The sequence below is a fragment of the Atractosteus spatula genome, chromosome 15 (assembly GCF_055471065.1).
Source record: "Atractosteus spatula isolate fAtrSpa1 chromosome 15, fAtrSpa1.hap1, whole genome shotgun sequence".
Lineage (NCBI taxonomy): Eukaryota > Metazoa > Chordata > Actinopteri > Semionotiformes > Lepisosteidae > Atractosteus > Atractosteus spatula.
The window spans coordinates 15649181-15673222 of NC_142720.1; the positions used below are offsets into that span (position 1 = coordinate 15649181).

The 24042-nt window shown below is 35.1% G+C and overlaps 1 protein-coding gene across 18 annotated transcripts in view; it reads left to right on the forward strand.

Moving 5' to 3' along the window:
* The window catches only part of nrxn1a (neurexin 1a), a 349008-nt gene that overhangs the window by 206976 nt on the left and 117990 nt on the right, over nucleotides 1–24042 (forward strand). For all 18 annotated transcript variants that reach the window (XM_088934356.1, XM_088934360.1, XM_088934363.1 and 15 more), the window contains one exon: nucleotides 17455–17636. In XM_088934356.1, coding sequence (XP_088790482.1) covers nucleotides 17455–17636 — 182 coding nt within the window. The remainder of the gene's footprint in view (nucleotides 1–17454; nucleotides 17637–24042) is intronic.

Sequence of the window (24042 nt, forward strand, 5' to 3'; positions counted from 1 at the left end):
CTTAGTAATGTATAAAAAAGTATGAAATTTGAAAACAAAATGAGCTTTAAAGGAAAGCAAGGGAAATCCTGAAAATCAAGAATGAGTATTCTTACTAGAAATGTTCTAATGAACAAAGAGTGAGATGTATAAGCAGGGTGGTAAACTTAAAACTTAAAAATTGATTTTAAGAATAATTAGTAACATGAATAAGTGTATAAGATTTTTTAATAGATCAGGTGGGTAGCTACAGTGTGTCGGCATGCGTAGGCTGCAAAGGAACAAGGAAAAGGAACAAGCTGAAAAGAGAGGAAAGAAAACACAACGTTTTGGCTGTGGAGCCTTCTTCAGGTGTGTGAAGCCTTCTTCTACATACAGTACCTGAAGAAGGCTCCATGGCCGAAACGTGTTTTCTTTCTTCTCTATTTAAGATTTTTTAATGCTTGCCACACTTGCAAAAGGTAAATAATTTTAATAAAGGGGAGTTTTTGCTCTTTGCCAAAAGGGTGATATTAAACCTGCCTTTGTGGTGCTGATATTTCTATTTTTCCCCATTTGTCTGTTACTTCCTCTGTACAGTGCAGTGTAAAGAGTGAGAACAAGAAAACGCCAATGGATGTGTGTCATCTCTATCGAAGGGGAAAACAATGCAGCTGTTGGAATTTAAGCTTTTTGACTTTCACAAGATCCCGCAAAACTTCATTTGGAAGTTATTCAGGATATTGTGTTTGCAAGACAGTCTCAGACTGAATAATGGACACTGAAGGAGGATGAGATCACAGTGTGTTGTGAATTCTGCTAATTGGAAAACATCCTGTCAAAATATACAAACAGCTAAAAAAAGGTCCCTGTGCTATTTGACTGCCATTCATATGCCTAATGGGATTCAAGTTCACACAGCTACACATTCTATTTTTGCATAATTAATTCATAATCAGAAGCCCAAGTGAAAGTCCTAAAGGCATTGTGTGCCATGTTTGGTCATTAATACATCTCATAGGCTGTCTCTAAAGACTTCAATATGAAAAAAAGAAAAGTGAAGATTTCACTTTAAGTGGCAATCAAATTGCCTGTTCTTAAGGGATGGATTTTGAATGGAATTAGTACAAGGTAAGTCCAAAGAAATATGGGAAATGGGAGTGCCTAATGCAACATACACTATACTACAATTTCTATTTAAGAGATTGATAGTGCGTATATCTTTTTGCTCTCAGAATGTGTAAAAACAATTGAGGGAATGTTGTAAATTTTATAAAAACTAACAAACTGCTTATCTTTTAGTTTTCTAACTGCTTATAACATTGGCAAATGGAAGCACACCAGGGGACATCTATACAGTAGGTCAGTGGAAAAGTACAGCTCATGTCTTAAATATAGTGAAAAGAGAAAGTAGAATTTCTTGTTTTGCAAATGTAAGCAATAATGAAAGTCTCAATAAGGAGTTGTTTTCCGTTATCCAAGCTTGACTAAGAACTAATGGTTCGTTTTAGGGATTAGGTCATCTATGTTAAAGGTAGGAAGTTTGTAAAAAGCGCTGAGCAACATCTTTCGGAGAGACTAGCTTTTACAAACTGATCTCCCGTATGCATACGAATAAACAGCTCTTCTTTCACCAACATCCGGACTCTGACATTTTAATGTTTTTACACAATCCATGTGTTTGTCATTCATTTTTGAGCTTATATGTATTATACTATACTGTATATCTAGTGTGAGTACTGTATATACAGTACATGGAGGTGAGGAAGTTAAACACACAAGCCTGCATTATGCTTCTTAAAACACTTTTAAGGAAAGATGTGAAGAAGACTAAACCCCAGAAGAATCTACATAGAAAATGTATGTAACGGTTTTGTCATGTAAATCACAGCATCAGCAGTGCCATTTCTACAACAATACAGCATATACATCTTCTGTATCTGTTAAACTCCTTGTTGGTAAGAGAAAATACCAGGAGGCGGAACCTTAACATATTGTGTTGAACAATGTTTAACAAGTCGAAACAGATTGACAGAAATAAAAATTAGGTTGTGCTGGAAGGTTTTGTCTTAGGTATGATATAATACAGTAGCAGTTTAAAGTCCTGTTCACCAAGATTTTGGCTGTTCCATGTTTTTCCACTTGCCATCAACAAAACAAAAATCCAGCATTTAGAAAAGATGACAAGATGGATATTGGTAGTAATATATCTATTGAAGCAGCATTCTGTGTGCTAGAAAGAACTTACAATTGCATTACACAGCCAGTTGCAAGAATTATGGCTTCAGGGTTTAGCTGTTTAATTAAGATAATCAGCTCCATCAGTGTTGGCAGTTTTAACTTTCTGGTACAGTAGGTTTTGTCATTTATCACCGGGGCTGATAGAAACTAGATTGGGTTGGTGATTGACAAAACCACTTCCTGAACCTTCACATAATAAATTTACTTCAGTCTGTAATAAATTCATCAGGCCATCCCCACACACCGGAGGAGGGGATCATTAGCCTGATGTGCTGTTTTCATTTGGTGTAGACCATTGTGATAGAGCTACATTTAATGCTGCTGTTAGTCTTTTACAATAAAACCCCTAAAAAGCTCATTTACACCCATGGCTCTATCTCTAAGTTTGGTCATTATAGGAGGAGAATGTTAGAGAGTGCTTAAATGTTCTGATTAATTTACAAGAGGGGTAATAATGAAACCACCACTGTTGTGCCATGCTAAAACATCCAAACTACAATTTACTACTTTGCTAAGTGTTTAATAATGTTGTAACATATATTTGAGCAATGTATTTTTAATAAGCCTGTTTATAAATACAGTTAAGTCAATGTACACCAAAGTAATTCAGAAACTTATTGAATATAAAGCTCTGTCTTTTCAAAATTTTAATTAATAATTTGTAAAGGTGCTCTTAGATTCTTCTTCTTAATCTTCAAACATGCATATATAATAATACATAATCTATTATTAGTAGTTTTATTATTAGACGTGAAGAGACATGAAGGCTTTTGCCAAGCAACAACTTTATGACAGACTAAATGTATAGAAACCTTTGTGTATTATGGGATAGAAAACTATTTTGCTCTTGTCAGCTGCTGACCGAGCTTCAAATTGCATCATAATCCAGCAATGCAATCAGTTGATCATTTATGTGGAACATTGGAATTCAAAGCACTATAGCCCTCACCATTCATCTCCACATTACGAAGGACAGCCATCATGAAGGCAGACACACTAGTAATGTTAAGCGTTTCAGGAATGTGTTAGACTGTAATGAAAAATTCAGTCATAAATTAAAATTTAAAGAATAGTTGGAATGTTTGCTGTAGCTTCTAGTTGAGTTTATATATTACTTTTGATGTTTTAGAAGTAACTACTCTTATGAAAAAAATAGATAAATTTGTATTTATATGAACTGCGGCATGTACTGTAAATGCCACAACCTTTCAACTCTGTATTCATCTCACAGACTCCTTATTCTGTGAATGCTTTATCGACCTGCTTATTAACAACACCAATTTCAGTGCAAAGCAGAGAGCTTCACAGGACCTACAGTACAGTACATTAGGTTTTATTTGTAAAACCAAAAATAAGAATGAGCATGCATTGTAAATATTACTCACCTACAATTACATAGCTGTGGTTGTATCAGTCTCTTAATTTTTAATTGTTCTTGCATAGCTTTATCACTTCTGCAATTCCAGATTATTGCACACAACTAGCACCTCGTTAAAACTCAGCATCTTAAGTACATCTGAATCAGCTGTGACTAAAACATGTTTGATTACCCTAAGTTTAGTTCCATTGAATTAAGATAAAAATAAGAAACTAAAACTCATTAGTAGGAGTTTAACATGTTTAACCGTTTAACATGGAGGAAGAAAAGGGGCCCTTTAGAGTAAAATTAGAAATGACGAGCAATGGTGCACATAGTGCAGGTTCGAAATTTCAACCAGAACTGCTGGTCAAAGAAATGAAGCCCCTAGACAGTAGTTTTTACTTTTCCAGAGATAGATACAGTACTTTTTGACAAACTTTATTTAGGTAACTAAATTGCAGTCTACTACTTTTTTAATGGATGCAGTATAAATGGATGTAATGCTATAAACTGGGCTTTATTTGTCTCTGGAAATACAGTAAAAGTCCTGTGTCTAAACATAAGTTGCAGTATTTGCTTGACTCTGTCTAATTGTCTGTTGTGGGAGCCTGTCCCATTCCTCTCATATACAGTAACCTTGACAAACTTGTGTATGATTTCAGAATCATACAGTATATGCTGCACGTTACTCCAGACTATTCCACAAATGTCTCAAGTTTGCATTGTAAGTGAATGTTAAATGCCATAATACATTTTTAGAGCAGGAAAATGACCCTGCTGCTCAAAAGCTGCACATTGTTGAACATTCTACATCCTCAACTTCTGCTGTTATGTTCTGCCATTGTAGATCAGAAATAGGCAGTTGGTGTCTGCCTGTATTGTCTTTCAGTTTATGCTGTAGTAACAGTCACCCATAATGCGAATGGAAATCTACAAGAAGCTGCAGACCTTAATTCATTAGAACACTATCTGTATCCTTGCTTGGATTTCCAGTGCAGTTGCCTTGCAGCCCTTTGGGTAGCTCAGATTTCAATCCACAAAAACACAGAACTGCCCTGCACATGTATAATGCATTGCTGTTCAGCAGATATTTCCTATTTTTCATCAGCTGATACCTGAGCCATTTTAGTCCTGGGCATTTGTACCTGATTCAGAGTATTTTTAATTTTTAACCATGTGTTATCCATCAAGGATGTGAATAATCGTAGAAGGGTAATGCTTTTACTCTATCAATTATTATTTTTATTTTGTCAATTGAAATTACTATGAGAGAGGGAAGTCAATGGAATAATCCACTGGTGTGAAAGGTATGAAATCTGACATAATGAATGATGGTCTTTCCGTGTGCATTTTAGTTCTGCCATGAATTCTTATGAGAACAGCATTTTATTGGCATTTTTGTAAATCTTTTCTCCTCCCTCAACGTCTAGTATTTTAGTATGTACTTTTGCAGCACATCATAAATACTTCCCAATTCTTCTAAAACAGTTGTTAAGCTTTTCAGATGACATTGAAATGATGTAACTTATCCACGTATCCAGAAGAGTACATGATGTGCCCTCAAATCTTTTGGTAGTCATCTTTTCCTCCACATTCTAACCAGCATAGGGATGTTATAAATGAGTTGTATTTATTATTCATGTATTATAGTGTCACAGGCAATAAATACTGAAGTGGAAAAAGTTCATTAAAATGCATCTGAAAACTACCAGTCTGGGGATTGTAGGTGTGCTGCAGCTAAGGTATATTGCATGTTATTAGAAAACAGTGGGTGGATCATTGGTAATACACTTTGCTTTATAAGAAAGTATCATTAAAATTATGGATTAGTTATAAGTTTTTAAGCAATTTCTGTGTTATTAATGTCCTGCTCCTGATTTTCTGGAAAAATCTTGATTTCATATGGCTGTCATGAATGTGTAAGGGTACAGAGGACTGCACTGTGATTAACGGGGTGATAGAGTCAAATAAAGTGTGAGATTGAAACTTGGGGTTTAACCCTCTCTTGGAGTTAATGTGGGTGAACAGAGGAAGCATTACAAAAGATAGACTTAAGAGATCTTATGCTCTTCAATCATGGAGCAGGACAGAACTAGCGAGGACAGCAGTGCATGGCAGGGAAATGTAGTGCTTAGTGGATAAAACATTGGCTTTCACAGACCTTGAAAATGTATCAGTCATTCAAATGACTTATATCATGACAGTTTGTCATTGAGTTAGCTTCTTTGTTGTAATTCTAAGGAAATAATGAGGACACCCGCAGTGAATCCACTTTTTAAAAAAAGCAGGAGTAGATTTGTCATGGGGTGTTACGCACTGCAGGTATAAAAAAAACATGCAGAAGTCCTTCTAGACTACAGTAAATTTAATGTTGATTTTAGGTCTACCTGGCATTACCTGTTAGAAATGTCTCAGATCATGGAACAGGATAGACTTCAGTAAAAGCTTTTGTATGAAGTCTCTATCTAGGAACAGAATACTGTAAGATGCCAGAAGCTGAGCGATGTTCGGGTCACTTATTTTAAAATGTCAGCTTCCCTTGAGCTGGCTGGATTCCTAATTGGGAGAAACGACTTCTCTCAGCTCCTAATTGACAAGTATACCTGTTCAGTCATCTCCTACTGCTGTTAAAATGGCAAGGAGAATGTTATCCTTTTGTAAAGTCCTGTTATGTCTGCTTCTTTGCTGAGATGTGCTAAAAAAAGAAGATTTCTCTATTTTATAAGTGGAGTGGCTCAAACAAGATTCACTGACTGTGAGGTCAGCCATAAATGCAGGTATTGACAGTTCTATAAACATGTCAATATCTAGAGACTAAGCAAATACAACACAGCCTTTTCAAATGACTGGTTTTATTGCCAGTACCAAGTATGTGCAGCTTTATACTAGCTCATTATAGCAGAGAATGAAATATTAATATTTAACTTAAAAAGGACAACAAATAGATTTTAATGCAGATTTTTACATGACTAAGGAACCCTGAAATTTTTATATGGTCACATCCCAGTTCCTTGGTGAATATTTTATTTGTCATTTATGACAATCCTATCATGTCCATCTATTAATTTTTAATTGCAGCCTTGTGAAAAGTCTGTGGAGAGACTCTACATGTAATGACGAAAGATAAACTGTAACTAGATGAGCCTCCACAGGATTCATGGGGTCAGAATTAGCTATTATTTTATATGGCTTTGTTTGAAGTGTTGGAATCATTGTTTTATGATAGTTATTATACAAAATAGTCACTTGTTTCACTAAGGCAATAACCACTGAATTACTAAGTGGTCAAAAAAGAAAGACAATGGGTGTTAATTTGAATGGTTTCAACTTGAGGGGACACTCTGAGTTGAAATAAGCCTTTGATGATAAAATCTCTGTATCCTGTATTTTTTCCTCAGTTTGTGTCAAAATGTGATTACTGAATAGTCAAAATGAGTATGACCTTTATTTTCCCATGAGAGTGCATAGATAGTTTTATAAAACAAGAAAGAGCTTTTATCCCACTGTTGTTTCAGGGGAAATGATTTACTTTAAATGCTCTGTTTGAAATGGAACATCAGAGGTTTTTTTCAAGGTGCTGGTATAGAGAGAGGAATGGAAGACTTTATTGGAAAGATATTCCCTTGATGCTTCAATGCAACAGACCAAGGCGTATTCCAGATAGGGAGATTTCCAGGAAGTGCAATGAATGCAGAGGTTTGGTTCATAAATGATCATTTTCACACTCCAGGAAACCTTACCAGATCTACAATAACAATTTGTGGTTTAATAGACACTTTTGGTCCACCTCACTCAAAATGATATTCAATTTGGAAATAAAGCTGTAATCTGTACCTGACAATTGCCTTAGGGAAGACAACAAAAGTCTTATTTTTTTTTAGTTTAGGAGAAAATGTTTAATTTTGCAGTGCTATAATAAGAAATTTGGTCTTTTTTTGTGATTTGACAAATGGGCAATGTCTAAAGATCTGTGGGTTTATGAATAAGGTATGTAATTATTTTAAACATCTAATTAATGAACCATACAATTTTTATCAGTGTTTAATCTTTGAAAATCTTAAAAAAGTTTTTACACGTTGTTATCATAAAATAATCCCTTGTTTCTCGGTCTCACTGTCTGTCTTGGCAAATGATGCATCCTGTAATTATCTGAATAAGATATGCAAACAGTGAACTACTGTAGATAGCTGTGAGGTAATTACTTTAAAATAAATATTGGAAAGCAATCTGTGCAACACAAAATTATAATTAATTAGCAATTTGCTGTCTTTTCAGAACCATCCTCAGCAATAATATTTAATTTGATGTCTATGTACATACAGTACAGTTTGCATGCAAAGTTAGTACGAGGAAAAAGCTATTTGATTGGTTTGTTTTAAAAAGATTTGATCCTTTAGACAGTGAATCCACTCCCATTGATTATTGATGATCCCACAGCTTTATAATAGTCAGGTGTAATGACACCAAATGCAGTATTACTGTTTTCATCAGTCTAAGTAATGACTTCCCCAGACATAGAAATTGTTATTTAATGGTCATTGTTTCAAGTGTTTTAACTGGATTGATCTACTGGGATGCAAAATTCTCAGAAATCATATATTTTAGTTTTGGATTTCTTCCTTTTTTCTTTTTTTGCGTGTACAGCAATACTGTAAGCCAGTTTTAAATACTGTTACCCTTAAGCACATGAGAATGAACAAATTGAATAAAATATTTTTATTTTCTTTGCATTGGGACAATAACAAATAGCAAAGAAAAATGGGCCATTAATTGTCAATTATCGAAACCTAGTAATTGTATTAATATAATAATAATAATAATAATTAATAACTGCTTACACTTATATAGCACTTTTCTGGACACTCCACTCAAAGCACTTTACAGGTAATGGGGACTCCCCTCCACCACCACCAATGTGCAGCATCCACCTGGATGATGCGACGGCAGCCATAGTGCGCCAGAACACTCACCACTCACCAGCTATCAGTGGGGAGGAGAGCAGAGTAATGAAGCCAATTACCAATTGGCCATGAGGCCAATGATTGGTAAGGGCCAATGGGAATTTGGCCAGGACACTGGGGTTACACCCCTACTGTTTTCGAGAAACGCCCTGGGATTTTTAATGACCACAGAAAGTCAGGAAGTGTCCCTGTCACTATACTGGGGCATTAGGACCCACACAGACTGCAGGGTGAGTGCCCCCTGCTGGCCCCACTAACACCTCTTCCAGCAGCAACCTTAGTTTTTCCCAGGAGGTTTCCCATCTAGGTACTGACCAGGCTCACACTTGCTTAGCTTCAGCAGGTTGCCAGTTGTGAGTTGCAGAGTGATATGGCTGCTGGCATAAATATAGTTTATGGAATATATGGAATATAGTTCCAATATGTCAATAATGATGTGAAAGTTAAAGAGCATATTTTTTCTGAACTTTAAAGTTAAAAAAGTACCCCACACTAACTGACATAAACATTGGGAATACAGTATTCCAAAATAATTTTATAAAAAATGTTACCACATATTTTGTTTCTTTACTCTTGCTTTAGCTTTTAATAAGGGCATGGATGGACTACAGTCGGTAGAGACATTTTGATGTGCAAGACTTCTTTTGTGTTTATTTGATAACAAGCTGTTGTCACTGGAAGTGAAAGAGGAGGCTGCAGTCTACAGAGAGGTATTGTCCCTCCCTCTGGATTGCTAGCCAGAGTGGAGGCTGTGGCTGAACGGACAGCTCGTTGATTAGCACACGTGAAAGGACACAAAGACCCCTGGACAAATTCAAGACAGAGACTGCCTACAAAAGAATCCCTGGCCTGGCTTTCTGATACTATATAAAACGAAGGGTGTGCTCAAATGATTGACACATTGCATTCCCATTTTCACTGGGAATTTTTTTTAGGATATAAAGAAAGACAAAAGTAGTCTAATGGTCCTGCCTTTCCCTCAACTATTGCACACTTCACAGTTTAAATAATTTTAAAAAAATTCCTATAACTTTATATATAGAGAGGAATTCTAAAATAATAAAATACAATAGTCTTTTATATAAAACACCTGAATCTGAAACTCTCATATGAAGCAAGTTTGATTTCATTGACACAGCTAATAAAGACAGGGAGATAGTAATAATGAAATCTAAGACTGGATTGCATTATTTTGATATGGATTCAATAAAAGACACTGAAGAAGGGGGGATGATATTGATAATTCAGTAAACCGAAAAATATAACTTTTTCATATTTGTTGACTTTCATTGAGAAAAGGCAAACACAAAGGTTTATTTCTATACAGTATATAAATCTCTGTGCTTCAAGCTTCTGATCCAACATTGCTTGTATTAATGGTGGCTTATACAGTACCTTCCATCCTATTCTTTTTCATCTGTCCTGTAAAACCAGTTGTACTTTGATTATTCACAAACAGGATGAAAATCAAAGTTTAGAAATGTCTTTTAAACATACATGAATACAGTATATTGAACTTGATGCTGGGTGTAATTAATTCCTGGCATTTCATCTCTAGTAATGCTTCACTGTAAAAAAGTGATTGCATGCTAAATGGCTCATTGAAAACACTGTGTCTTTTGAAAAACAGTAAATTATAAATTCTCTGCCTAATGAAGTTAACATCAGCATTTCCTTCTTGATGCCCTGTGACAGACTGGCTTCCCATCTTGTGCCCAATGCTTCCCAGTATAGGCTTCAGGCCACTGTGACTCTGAATTGGATAAGCAGTGATTGAAAGTGATGATGATGATTTGATTCTTGAGAAATACAGTATATATTTTTAGAACTATATAGTTTTAAATTAATCTACTGTGTAGAGGGCATTTAATGATTCCAATCTATAATCAGTTTAACCTATAGTTAGCTTGAAATATGGCTTTTTTCTTCCATAAAATATCAGTCAACTGCATATTAATTTAAAGCAAAAAGCAAAAAGACTGTTCTTTAAACTGAAGAGCCGTTTCAGCTTTCTATACAGCAAAATGTATTTTAAAAGAACTGCATTTATGTGAGGCAAGGGAGTCCTTTGTCTGAGAGTGAGTTACATTAGAATATGGCTGCTGTACCTGGCTGAGCCAGAGATTCAAGCGGTAGTTAGATTATTCTCATGATATGATACTTTTAATGGTTTTAAGGTCCTAAAAGATATTGTTGATGTCATTTTACACAAATATTTCACATGTCTGCTTTACTAATGCTATTTTACATACAGTATATAGGCCTATGTAGACAGTAATATTGTCAGGTTCTGCTTCAATTCAATGAAATTTTATTCAGGTTATTTAACTTATACAGCTGTACATTAACTCATGTCTGCAATGCACAAATCAAGGAAGGAGACGTGTATGAAAGGGTCTACTTTTTAATTATTTCCGAGGAGAACTGTGCCTAAGGACATTGCTACTGAGCTAGTAGGATAGCAGCTATGGGTCCACAGATTTTCTTCCTCAGAGAAGATGAGTTTTCCTCAGAGAAATATAAATTCAGTGTAAAAATGAGAAAACTAGGTCTGAAACAGGCAGGCATTGTTCTAGCTCGCTGCTTAAAGTTTGTGTCCCTTTCTCTGTTGAGAACAGCTATAAATTAATGATCCTGGATATGGTATAGTGGGTGTCAACAAAAAAAGAAAAGACTTTGTATGGAATATGGCTAGTTTATTGGTAACTGAAACTTTTTAGCTGGCTTTCCTTCCACAGATCTTTTACTTTTCATATAAAATCAACATATCATTAGAAAAACCCATTATTGATTAAAACTGTTTAAAATACTGGGATGGTTTTTGTAATTCTATTGTGTGTGTTTATTTCAAGAACAGGACAGATTAATATTTTAGGAAAAAATCTCTGAAAATTTATACTTTTCTTGTCAGATGTTCCAGAAAAAATATATATATAAATGTATATTGTACATACTGTACATGAGGGAAAATAATTTTCTGAGCACAGTAATGGGAATTCAAATCTAGGATTGATATCCACTTTTGGTACTTTTGAACAGTAGTAGACCAAAAGCAGTTAGTAGAAAGCCTGGTGTTCATTTAATGGAATCTTAAAGAGTCTTTACCAAATGATATGACCCTATTAGGATATGATTAGCTTTCTAAGTATATCAAGTGTACTTTACAGTAGGTCACAGGAGTGCTACAAATTGCATTATGGCTTGCTTGTTGTTCGCTGAGTTAATTTACAGTGTCTTGCATTTGTATTAAACATAGTAAATGGTTTCGATGTTAGTTTGAATGTTTTTGGATGACTTGAATTTCAATAACAAAATCCAAACAGTAGCTAATTGCATAAGTTCCTTATGATAAGGAACACAGACTAATTTACAGTAATACACTGATATTTACTGCTTCGTTTTGGATTACCAGCCATGCTCAGGCAATCCTTCTGGCACTTCTCTGAGCTGTTTTCTGGATGGTAACCATTAGCACAAATACCATCACAGTCATCAAATAAATAGCTGCTAACGGAATACTCATATCTCTAGGAGTATATCGTATGACAACAACAGATCCATATCTCTGAGCACACCATGATTGAATGCACAAACAAATAAACTACTGAAGCATAATTAACCAGAGAGAAGTGGCCAATAGGCATGTACTTCTGAACTGTTTCTTAATGTATCTCGGGTTTTTTTACAGCATAAGATGGGCACTACACCAAAGTCTGAATTTATTTTATACTGTATATCTAAAAGTTGTAAATTAATATCTCTTCTTTGTTCTTATTGAAACAATCATTTCTAAAGTGTTTTTTTTAGCAAGATGTTAATAATTAATCATTTGCATTTCTGTAATGTGGCTAATGCCACAGAAGCTTAAAGTGCTTCTCAGACAGGAGGTGACCCACCTCATTCATCACTGAAGTGACACTAGGGAGTGTCACACGGAAGTGACACGGAAGTGACAATTGGGTGAAATGTGGCAGTTGTTATACAGGAGTTGTTTCACATTATATCAGGTGGAAGAGTAAGAAATTTCCTCAAGTTTAATTATGAATGCGATTTATGGTGACCAGATTGTGCAAGTTGAAACTGATGACCAAACTGGGGCATTGAATTGAAAATTCTGTTACAAAGGTAGAAGTGTCAACTATTCAACTCCAACAAAACCACTTATTGTAGCAACCTTCCTTTCCCTGGCAGTCTCCCCTCCTAGTAACGTTAAAACCTGAGATCTGAGATCTGACAAGAAAAGTATTTTATTCCATGACCTACGTTGTAAATGTTTCCTAACCAAATAATTATATTCAGTGTGCATTAAATGTAAACAACCATGGTTCTGAAAACTGTAATTTAATGTAATTATTGCAACACTGAAAATCTGTCTCATACTGTTATCAATGCCAAGACAAATATACAGAAAAAAGGCAATTCCATTGGATAGCAGAAAGTAAAATAATAGCACTATAATTATTACATCAAAGCTAATTAATGTTGTCCAGACCCTTGGGTGTTACTTGATTTAGAGTACCAACCTCAAATAATTCTGTGGTTCAAAGGCAAATTGGTGCCTTTACCACAGGAAGGAAGGAAGAACAACTAATAGTGGGAGTTATTTATGGATGTCTGAAAGCTGTTGACACAAGTCCCAAAAGTCAACTGTGAATTAGCTAAAGACAAGCAACAGCAGTGTGAAAATTAAACAACAGGCAGATCGTCATATTAGTTACTGCTTAGTGCTGGGCAACACTGAATTGATTATTCAATTTCAACACCTTGAGCTTGGAGAGCCATCAAGCTATCAGAGCCAACTGAGATGGTTTTTGACACAACAAGTAAATACCTCTAAATGAGCTTCAGAAGTCGTCTTAAATTGTATAAGCTTGCGTGTCCATCTGGTTTTACTATTAGGGTTTTCAAACATCAACCAAATAGTACCTTGATTCTTGAAACCAAGGCTTGAGTGTAGCTAAATGACCTGCGTAACCAGCAGATTAAATGTCAATGTCAGAGCATTGTTGTCAAATCATATAAATATACATAAATGGAAACCGAAGGGATTTATTTGTAATGACACTGTGAAACCGCTTAATTGTATCATGCTGGAACTGATATCAAGTATTCAGTGCCTTGAGGCAAAGAGGGAAATGCCAGAGAAAGCAGAGATTACAGCACAAAAATATCATCCAGTGTGCAAGCATGCTGTATCTTTAAAAAGCAAAGACATTTTCTTTGAGCATATTAACAGAGATCTCTGCCTTGTTGTTCTTGTGTTAGAAGCTAAGGTACTGCAGAAAAGCAGTCAATGATACTGATATTCTGTAGCTGCTATTTGCTAGCAACAATAGTATAAAGGTAGAATGATGAAGCATTTGCTGTCTCTCTTTAGGCCTACAATGGATTCTGTTAAAAAATAAATGTATTAATATGTTTATACTCTTATGAGCTAGTTTACAGCAAAAAAAATATCATTATTATGGTCAAAATGATTTATAATCTGTTGTTATAGTGTGTCTTAATGCACAGCCTTTCTATGAATATTTAAAGAGCTGTTTCTTCATCTGCTTCAAAATTTGAACAGTCATGCCTATTTTCATGTCATTTTGGGTTAGTATTTACAGAAATAATAGCCGCACAGACAAATAAAGATAAAACAAGAGGGATCCATTAGATAAAGCTTGTGAAGTGACCTGCTTATTCTTCACACAGCATGAGGGCCAATGCGTCTGTGTCACTGAGGCAGACAGCAAAATCCCTTCTGCTCAACACCCTGACCTAGTGCAGCGCATCATGTGCTAATGAGCTCCAAGGCAATGCTTCACAATTTACAACCCAAGGCAAGGAGAAGATGAGGAAGACTAGAGCCTTTCAGAGATGTTTTCTTGATCTACTTTTCACTGCTCATTACTTCTAACATAAAAAAACGTATCTTTTTTCCGCTGACACAGAGTTAAACTGAAAAAGGTAATTTGAAAATCATAAAGCTTTGTGTAATGCAGTTAATTAAAAGCATGGTTTAGGAATGGGAGACTTCCATTCTCTCTTTCTTACTCTCTCCCTAGACCATAGATTTTTCAACTGGTTCTACATGTCTGAAGTCATGCGTTTTAATCATGTATTGCAAAATTGAAGATTTGCAGTCTAGATTATCGGGAAATATACAAACAAAAGACATTTATTTGCACTGTAAGTTCTGTCCAGTCCCATCTTGACCTTAAAGATGACGAATGATGGCTGTGAAGGAATTGTGCTTAGAAATGTAAAGAAATTAAATAAACTTTTGAACTGCATGCTGCATGATATAACTGCTTTTTTACCATCACTGTAGTGGGGACAGTACCAAAACTGCTTCAGCAGGTTTCCCATTAATTTGACGATATAAAAATGTTCTTTCCTTATTTATAGGGGCATATGCATAAAATTATTTTTCATTCATTTTTAACCTTTTGGTGGTTATATAATATAATCAACTGTTATAAAGCTGGTTCAACTGGAGTAATTGGGTAACTCACACAAGCAGTGCAACAGTAGGTCTGCAGTAACTGCCAGTCATGAGTCAAGAGACTTACCCACTCTAATGTAAAGAGACAATAATAAAGCTTTTTTAGATAATCAACGTGGCTAATAAGATTTTGAATTTTGCATTGAAAAGCAGGCCATTTTAAGTCAGCAGTATAGTTTACCTGAATGTTAAGTCTGGTTTATATATATTAGGTATCTTTCCTCGTATATAAAAATGTTTATAAATATTAGGTATCTTTCCTCTTATTTAAAAATATTGGTGTCATCTACAGTACTTGTCCCTAGAGGAACAAATTTCTATCTGAAAGGGATTAAGCTATGTATTCATTTTCTAAACTGCTGGTTGCAAATATTTTATTTAATTTGTTCTAGAATAATTTTAGAACATCTGTCAGCTGCATTGGTCATATCTGCATAAACTGAAATTTAATTTTTCCACTATTCGATGTCTTATCATTAAAGCTAAACATGGAGTGAAATCGTTGTGTCTGTAAACAAACAATCCCCCTTAAGATACAATAATATCTTCAGGATATTACCTCCTATATTATTTCCTTCATCCAGTCATGTGCTGTATACCAATGTTAAAAAATATCTTTAGGATTTGTAGTAAATTGTACTGTGCAGTATTTCTAGACTTGTATATTACCTCTTGCCCTGAAGCAAGTATGCAGTATTTGAGGGTATTTGTATGGTGGGGATGAGTGATTTAATCAATACATTACAAAAAATTATATTTGCTACCAAGACCCATCATTTTGTATCCATATTGCTTGAAGGACCATCATAAACTACACAGCTGCCCCCTTTCTCATTTCGTGTTGGTGATTCCAGAAAGATTGTTTTCTTGTAGTCCTGATCTTGCAATAAAGCGGGACGCCTTTATTGATATTATTGGCCTTTACTATCATTGCCATTTAAAGTATTTTGGATACTTTCTAATATATACTGCAAATGCTGTGTAGTGAAGCTGAGAACCATTATAAAGACACCTGTTTAAAAAGTAGTGGAAAAATATTACTTTATAGCCAACATCTGTGCTATTAGTATTACACTTTGGTCAAATGGCAAGAAGATCTTGGGTTCATGTACCTGAGCTGACCTTAGGTCAACCTGTTATTCTAAAAAGATTTTATATTTTATATTTTAATAATAATTTTAAAAAGCAAATTGAAATCTTATAACAGTAAGTAATGTTTACTGAAAGAAGAATTAATAAAAATTCACAGTATTTGATAAATTGTCTTAGATTTATTCCATGTAAATTACATATTTTGCAATATGATTATTACCTACAATAATAAAAACATATTTGTATTTGGTATTGGGAAGGAAGACTGAAAACTGACAAAAGCCTTTGAAAATGGCGCAAAATAAAGCTTCTCTCATAGTCTTTGCATGAGCCTGCCAACTAATGTACCAGGTAATGTGAAGTAACACTAAAATCAAACTGTAAAACTGATCAGGGCTTTTATTACCGAAGAATTGCAAGGCCGGAGAGAGTTTCCAGATCTTCACCCATACTGTATATTTGATTGAATAGTTCACAAATTAATGACAATATCAATCAAAATAATTGTTTCTATGTAAAATCACCTACCCACAGTGCAGGAGGCACTTGTACTGTAAGTTCACATAAGTGACACATTGCTGTGACCAACTGTTCTTATCTTTCTGCATCCATACGTAAAAAAAATGTTAATACAGTATATTCATATTCTGAGCAAATATTGTCAATGCTCTGCATCCATATGTGGAAATATATGTTTCATTACATTAATATTATTGTACATCTTTAGATATATAAATGGTGAGAGCAATACTGTAGGTTTAAGGGCTTCTGTAGGTAACTTGTGATAAGAGCATTTGTCTCAATAGATAATACTTGGGTACTCGGTGTGCTCTGACATGACTAGTGAGCCTTGTTGCCAGCCTCCATTACTTACGCTGCTGTCACAACCTGATAAACCTTGGGCCCATAAAAGTCTCCATGAATTTATTTGTTGCATTTTGCTTCATTGCACAGGATGGCCCAATCATGTCTCGCATGCAATCATCATTGAATGAGCTATGACTGGCTGAGATGTTAGCAGAGAATATGCTTTGATGCTCTGTGAGAGATGAATATTGTACTCCTAACTATGACTAGAATTATCTTTTTGCTTTTCCTCACATATTTCTTTGAATATCTCGTTGTGTCCTCTTGATTACAAAGAACCGAAAGCAGAAAACGATTCCATAAATGAAACTTACATGTCAGGTACAATTTCCCCTGACGGTACTACCGTACTTGCCACAGACTAGAAAGGCCTAAACACAATGGTGAGGAGGGAAAAATTGTGCTCCATGGCTGTAAAAATGTCTTTCTGCAGTATTGTTGGTTTTAATGATTTTTATATTGTTGCTTTTTTTTTCTTTTGACAGCGGGAACTACTTACATATTTGGCAGAGGAGGTGGACTGATCATTTACACATGGCCCCCCAATGACAGACCCAGCACACGTGCGGACAGGCTGGCCATAGGATTTAGTACTCAGTTGAAAGACGCTGTATTGGTACGAGTAGACAGCTCCTCTGGACTTGGAGACTACCTTCAGCTACACATTGTAAGTAACTTTGACAGAGGTTGAGTTTTCAGTGAGTATGTATAAAACAGTGCAGTGTTCCAGTGCTCTCAGCCTTTCAAAGCTAAGTGTGTTTTTTTCACTCATTTGCACATTTACACAGGGTGCAAGTAATAAGGGTCATTACGTAAAACTCCTTGACCTCTCTTCAGTTACTCCCACTAGCCGGCTGCTTCGTTCCCTCTCCCAGCCGCCCACTCAGCCAGGAGCCAGGGTTGTTGTCTTTATTTGCACTACACACAAAACACCTCTGATCCTGTGATCTTGATGGCGAAGGGTGAGTCAGCAACTCTGATCCAAGATGTCGGTCTAATCTCTGTCACAAACACTTGGATGGCAGTGATACCTGGATAAGTAGCCTTCAGTGTCTGACACATTGTAAAAGAAAAAAAAAATAAATGCACAGGCTTTCTTTGTTGAAATTCTTTTTTTTTTTCAATGAAGACACCACTTCACTGAAAATGAATCCCACGCATTAAAAGCTAGAATTGTGTGCGAAACATTAGAGGAAGAGACACACACTTAGGGACCCATGTAGGCATACAGCACACACATGCACACACACCGGCTGTCATTTATTCAACTCAAGCAACAGTGAAGTATTTTCTTCCTAATGTAATATTTATTCTAGTGGAATCATCTGTCCCACACAGATGCTTCATTCCCATAGGAGCATTGGAGTTTGCTTTAATAGGAGTTCTTGGCTACAGGTGTCCTTTCTAAAAGATTCTACCATGCACCTTCTGTTGTTCAGGTTCACCAAGCAACTGAACTATAATTATTTGCTCTCAACAGAGGTTTTAGACTTCAGTGTCCTCATAGTATATATCAGTTTTTTTTAATTAAAATATCCATAAGTATAATTTAGCATGAAAACATTAGCTAAATTGTGAATAGATATGTTTCGTTGACTGATGATATTCAAATACAGAGCCTGTAGAGATCTGGCAGGGCCAGTGAGCCAAGATTACGTTCATACTATATGTTACAGTATTACCTGTTCGGCATTGATTTATACAACTCCACCTTTCCCATGGTGATTGCATTCAGACCACTGTTATGACCACAAAGTTATTTTGTTACAGAATAAGCAATATACGAGAATATCCCAACAAGACAAAAGCAAGATTTGGCTGTCGGTATGGAGCACTAGACCAATATCTAAGTACAGTGATGTGTGTTTCTATAGGCACTGTTTGTGTAGATATCAGGTGTTGTTGCTTCACAATCTATTTCCAAATGAAAAGCAAGCATTGATACTTTGTATTGATCTGGCTGAAAATAAAAATGTGCAGCAGGTCTCCTCTGCTCTTCAGAACCAATCAGCATTGTGAAAAGATCATTCATGGAATTTCTGAGTTTTCAAACTAATCAGATAAGAGTGTCAGAATGCGACAGTATGTCAATACCTAATGGCTCAATTAATGAATTTCAATTCATTTAAAATTTTGTTTTAGGTTTTTGTGATTCCAAATGGCATGTTTTCCTTAAGACCTGTATCTTTAAGATTGGAATTAAAAAATGTTGCACAAAAGCAAGTGAAAGATAATTAGAATATCCATATACAGTACAAATAGTGTAGTGATTAATTCATCTGGACTAGTGGGAATTGCGCCCTATAAAGTTAATACATTTGCAGGTCTGTGATGTTCAATAATTTGTATTTTACTTAAAGAAAAAGAGAAACGTAGGCCTTTAAGTGCCTAGATACATTGCGCTAATGCTATTTTTGCAAGATCAGTGACTTTGTGTAGCTAATGGGAAAGCCTTTCTAAAGAAACTGAATCATGGCTTTAGAGGAACAGGGCTCGGAGGGCTGATGTCTGAACAGTGTGGCTGGAAGATGAGAGCTTTGCAGTGCGCATTGTACATGTGCAGGTCACGGCTGCAAATCCACAGGCTGGGCCAGCAGTCTCTGACAGGCTTTTAGAGGTCGTGACCATTCACAGCCTATGAGATAAAAGCCAGCTTCAAACACTTAAACCCACTTTCCCTGTGACTGCAAGCCAGGGCAAAGCTGATTCACAGGGAGTGCAAGACTAGAGGATCGAGGTGATGTTTATTCCATACGGTACTGACTAACTGGGAAGGGAAATAGGCCACTGGTTGCATAGGTTGCATAGGCTTGCATAGCCTTTCTCTCAGAGATAAGGGTAAGCATGATAAACTATACTAACCACACTTACTGTGATATTATTCAGTTCTGTGCCTCGAATTAATCATCATAAATGGTTTGTATAATGGTGATTAGGCATGCTTTTTCACACTTGAATATCTTCAAGAGTAGTCACTTTAAAATGTATACTTTCTAGTCATTCCCTATATAGGAGAACTCATTTTTTTCTGTCATTCACATTTATTCTTCATTTTCAACATTTATTTTGAGCATGCGTGCAGTTATTTGTATGAAACTCTCCAACATACATAAATGGTGCCAAGGCATGATGGCATAATTACTTCACTTGTTAAAAATGAAATGCATGTACATTCTGCAGCTTTGTGATGACAGCAATGCAATATTGTTCACCTCACCATACACCAATAATAGTAATAATAATAATACTGTATATCAAATGTGTACCTTAAGTTGCATCGACAAAAATGCAGAAACAAAAACACAATAACATGGAACAATGTAACATATTTATCTGAACATTGTGTATTTGAAATACATGCTGAAAAGAGAAGAAAATAATCACAATTTTTCGGCTGTGGACCCATCATAGTTATTCCCTGTAGTAGAATTTCTAACATACTGTATATGAGCCATGAGTTCTATTTTAGTTTCAATTATTGATGTCCATCTTTATTTTTTCCCATCTATATGGGGAAAACTAACATTTCCCATGATAACCACTTCTTTCTTTACCCACGGATTCTAGATTATTATTAAGATTGAATTATAACTGATATCTGAATTTTGTGATCTGTAACATACTCCTAACACTGTGCTTTTTGTGATAGTCTTATTTTGAAATTTTGACCCATCTATTTTAAGAAACTCTTAATTTATCTAAGTTCACTTACTGTGCTTGAATGCTTTATATACAGCACCACACCTCCAACTCTTCCATCTTTCCTGTCTTACCTTGTAATTTGACATTTTTCCCTTTGTTTTATCTTATTAACTCTTCTCCCTGTATATCTCTCTCAAATTTTCCTCGTGTTTTCTCACCTCCATTCCTTGTTTAATTATTATAGAATACAATTAATTTTTTTTCAAAAATATTATGAAAAATATATTTTTTATTTTTGAATATGGGTTTTTGGCATATTTTTGCACTTCATCTGATTCTTCTGAATGACTAGCATAGCTGGACAGTACTTTCAGAAGCTTCTATTTTGATACACAATCTATATAGGTCAGGATTTCAATTACCTTTAGCTGGAAAGTGTACAGTATATATTTTTTGGACATTTCAGAGGCAATTCACAAACTTAAAAATGTTTTCCAGTCTAGGCAATATTACACTTTCTACATATCTTTCATACTGTATAATAAAAAAAAAACTGTATACCAAGTTCAAGCCTGCTTTTATTCATCCTGTCACCAAAGAACTGCAGAATGTGTGATGGAGATAAAGGGACTGGAATTAGATACAGTACTTAGGGAGCAGTATTGGATCCAAGTATTCTCAAAAGAAAATAACCGCTCTTTATCACACTGATTTTGATTAATACACATCCAAATAACTAAGAGTTTCTTGTTCTGGAAATCATGTGTAAAGACAGCTTAGAACCACACATAGCAGTATCTGCTTACTTAGACTTTCACAGTTAAAATAAATAACATCCCCGTCCTTTGTCCAATAAAGAAGATGGACATCTCATAAGAATGGAATCCCTGACCTAGTGTAGAATCACTTTCCATTTCTATACAGATTTTTAGTGTTCAGTTACTATGGTCATGTTTTACATTGCGTGCCATTAGTATTACTGTATTCTGTAGAATCCAGAAGTTTTTGTTAAAATTTAGGTTATTTTGATAGAGCATTTCTGCTCTCAAGTTGCTTGCAAAAAAGATTTGAATCACATTATGTTGGTAGAGTTCGTAAGGATATGTCATATTCATATTATTGCTATAGTGGAAGTCATGAAATTTGTTCCTCAGTTTAACTGATTCAAGAAAATATTGGGTATAAAATCTACTGTATGTGTGTTTGAATCCTAGGAAAAGGGGATATATGGGGTAGTTAAACTAAATGAATCTCATCTTTATAATTTACATGAATTTGGGTTGCAGTCTGCAATATGCATGGCTCAAGGAGCGATAACTCTGTGCTCAGCACCACCCTGGGACATAGCACTTGTTTTTGTCTTGTTGTTGTGTCTCAGTGGAGCAATTCTTAGGAGCATGGTGAGTGCTATTTTCCTGTCCTAATTGCTTACAGTATGTCTCTTCAAAACATCAGATCCATACTCTCACCAGCTGAAAGAAGAGAGCTCGTAAGGCAATCTGTTCTAAAAAACATAAAATGCTGAGAATTAAAGGGTGCTTTCAATGTGTTTTGTGGCTCTGCTTCACTTGATTTCTATTGGAGCGAATGAATTGTTGCTGGTGGTTAAATGTGCCCAGTTGCAGTTTTTGTTTTGATACAAGTATTTTGAATATTAAAACCAGTAAAAAGGCTTGCTCCATGTCTCTTTGTTCTTAGCTTTTTTAATGTTAGGTGCACAAGGAGAATTATCTTTTCTTCAGAGGGATGTTATTAGAATGGTGATTTTTGTTTTATAGATTCCACAAAAATGTCAGTATGTATACAGTTTCTCCATTCCTCACTCAAAATGTCACACTATGTTTCTTAAAACAGGAGAACAGTATTAAGAATTAATATTGCTGTTTACTTAGCAGTTCTGTGTTGTCACGGAGTAGTCTTGTTTAATGATTTAAAGCCAAGGATGTATTTTGTCAAATTAATTTGTTATTCTGAGTAGAAACAATAATTTTGGATTTTCTGTTTCTCAGAGGATTTTCCTGATATTTTGTAATTCTTTACATATAAGCGTACACCTTTCAGAATAAGAATGAAGAAAATAACCAGTTTACCTTTTACATGTTTTTTCCTGGTAGGAAACAAAATAAGCTTTGGCCTTAATTTAAGATTAATAAATGATGTGCTTTATATTCATACATATCTTAGAATTAAATGCTACATCATGTTGTCTTGCCAATCTCCCAAAGAAGCTCATCAGATATTACTCTCTGAGCTACCATCGTAAGAACACCTTTGGATAAAATGGCTTTGAACAAATCATGTTCTATAATAAACAACCCAGCACTCAGTTACTGCAACACTGAGAGCTTTTCAACTCACTGACACGCAATTCCCTGGAAGCATCCTCCTTGCTATAAATAAGTGTCATATTCATTTGTAAAGTTTATTGTGAGCAAGTAATGAGAAATTAAATCCTCCAGAGCTGTAGCATATACAGAATTTCACATGCCTTGCATTGTTCTACCTATATAGACATGTTGGGATGAAAAATTGAATAGCTTCATCATTATTGAAATGAAATAAACACAGAGAAACAAGCAAACAAGCACACAGACTAACACAATAGAAAGTTAGCTTTCTGTAATATTCTTCTCTTCCTTTTATGACCAGTATTTTTTTCAATCTTTAACCGTAGTTATCCTTTTATATTTGAAAAAATCCAGATTAAAAATGCACATTTAAATGAAAGGTATTATTCTCTGTTGGTTTTGCCAGCTATTTACAACAGAGGGACTGTGTGAACAAAGCAGGATAATGCAGCACTATAAAAGAGAAAAAAAACTAGAAATAGACATAATGTTACCAACAAATTAATGGTAATATTTTGCATTTTCACATTTTCCGTTGCTCAGAATTTAATGAGCAAGCAAGGAAGAGAGCACTATGGACACCCCCACATTACCCATCTATCTCTCCATAAATCTGTTGTCACTTTAATCTGTTGTGAGTGCAAAGGAATCATATTCCTTATGTCTCTATTCCAGAACCATTTGAACATTCTTTTCCTTTATTCTTTATTCTTGTCAGATTTTACACTCGAATGCAAGAATATATACATATTTTAAAATGAATCCAGTCATGTTTGTGGATTTATTTTTAATAACAAAAACAAGAATCAAAATTAAGAAAAAAACGTTTTAAATGCAATTGTGAAAAATGTTGTTTAAAATATACAGTAATACCTTCTTCATACAATAACTGATATCAATCTCCTGTGCTTTGGGTTGATGTCGTCAGTGTTATGGAGTTGTTATTTTTACTTCAGAAGATTAAGATAACTTTTTCTTAACTTGTTTTTAAGAGTTTGTCTGTATGATACAACACAGCATTCTTGTTCTAACTGCTGGATCTATTTAAGGTTTAATGTTCAATGCTAAAAGCTCTTTTCGCAG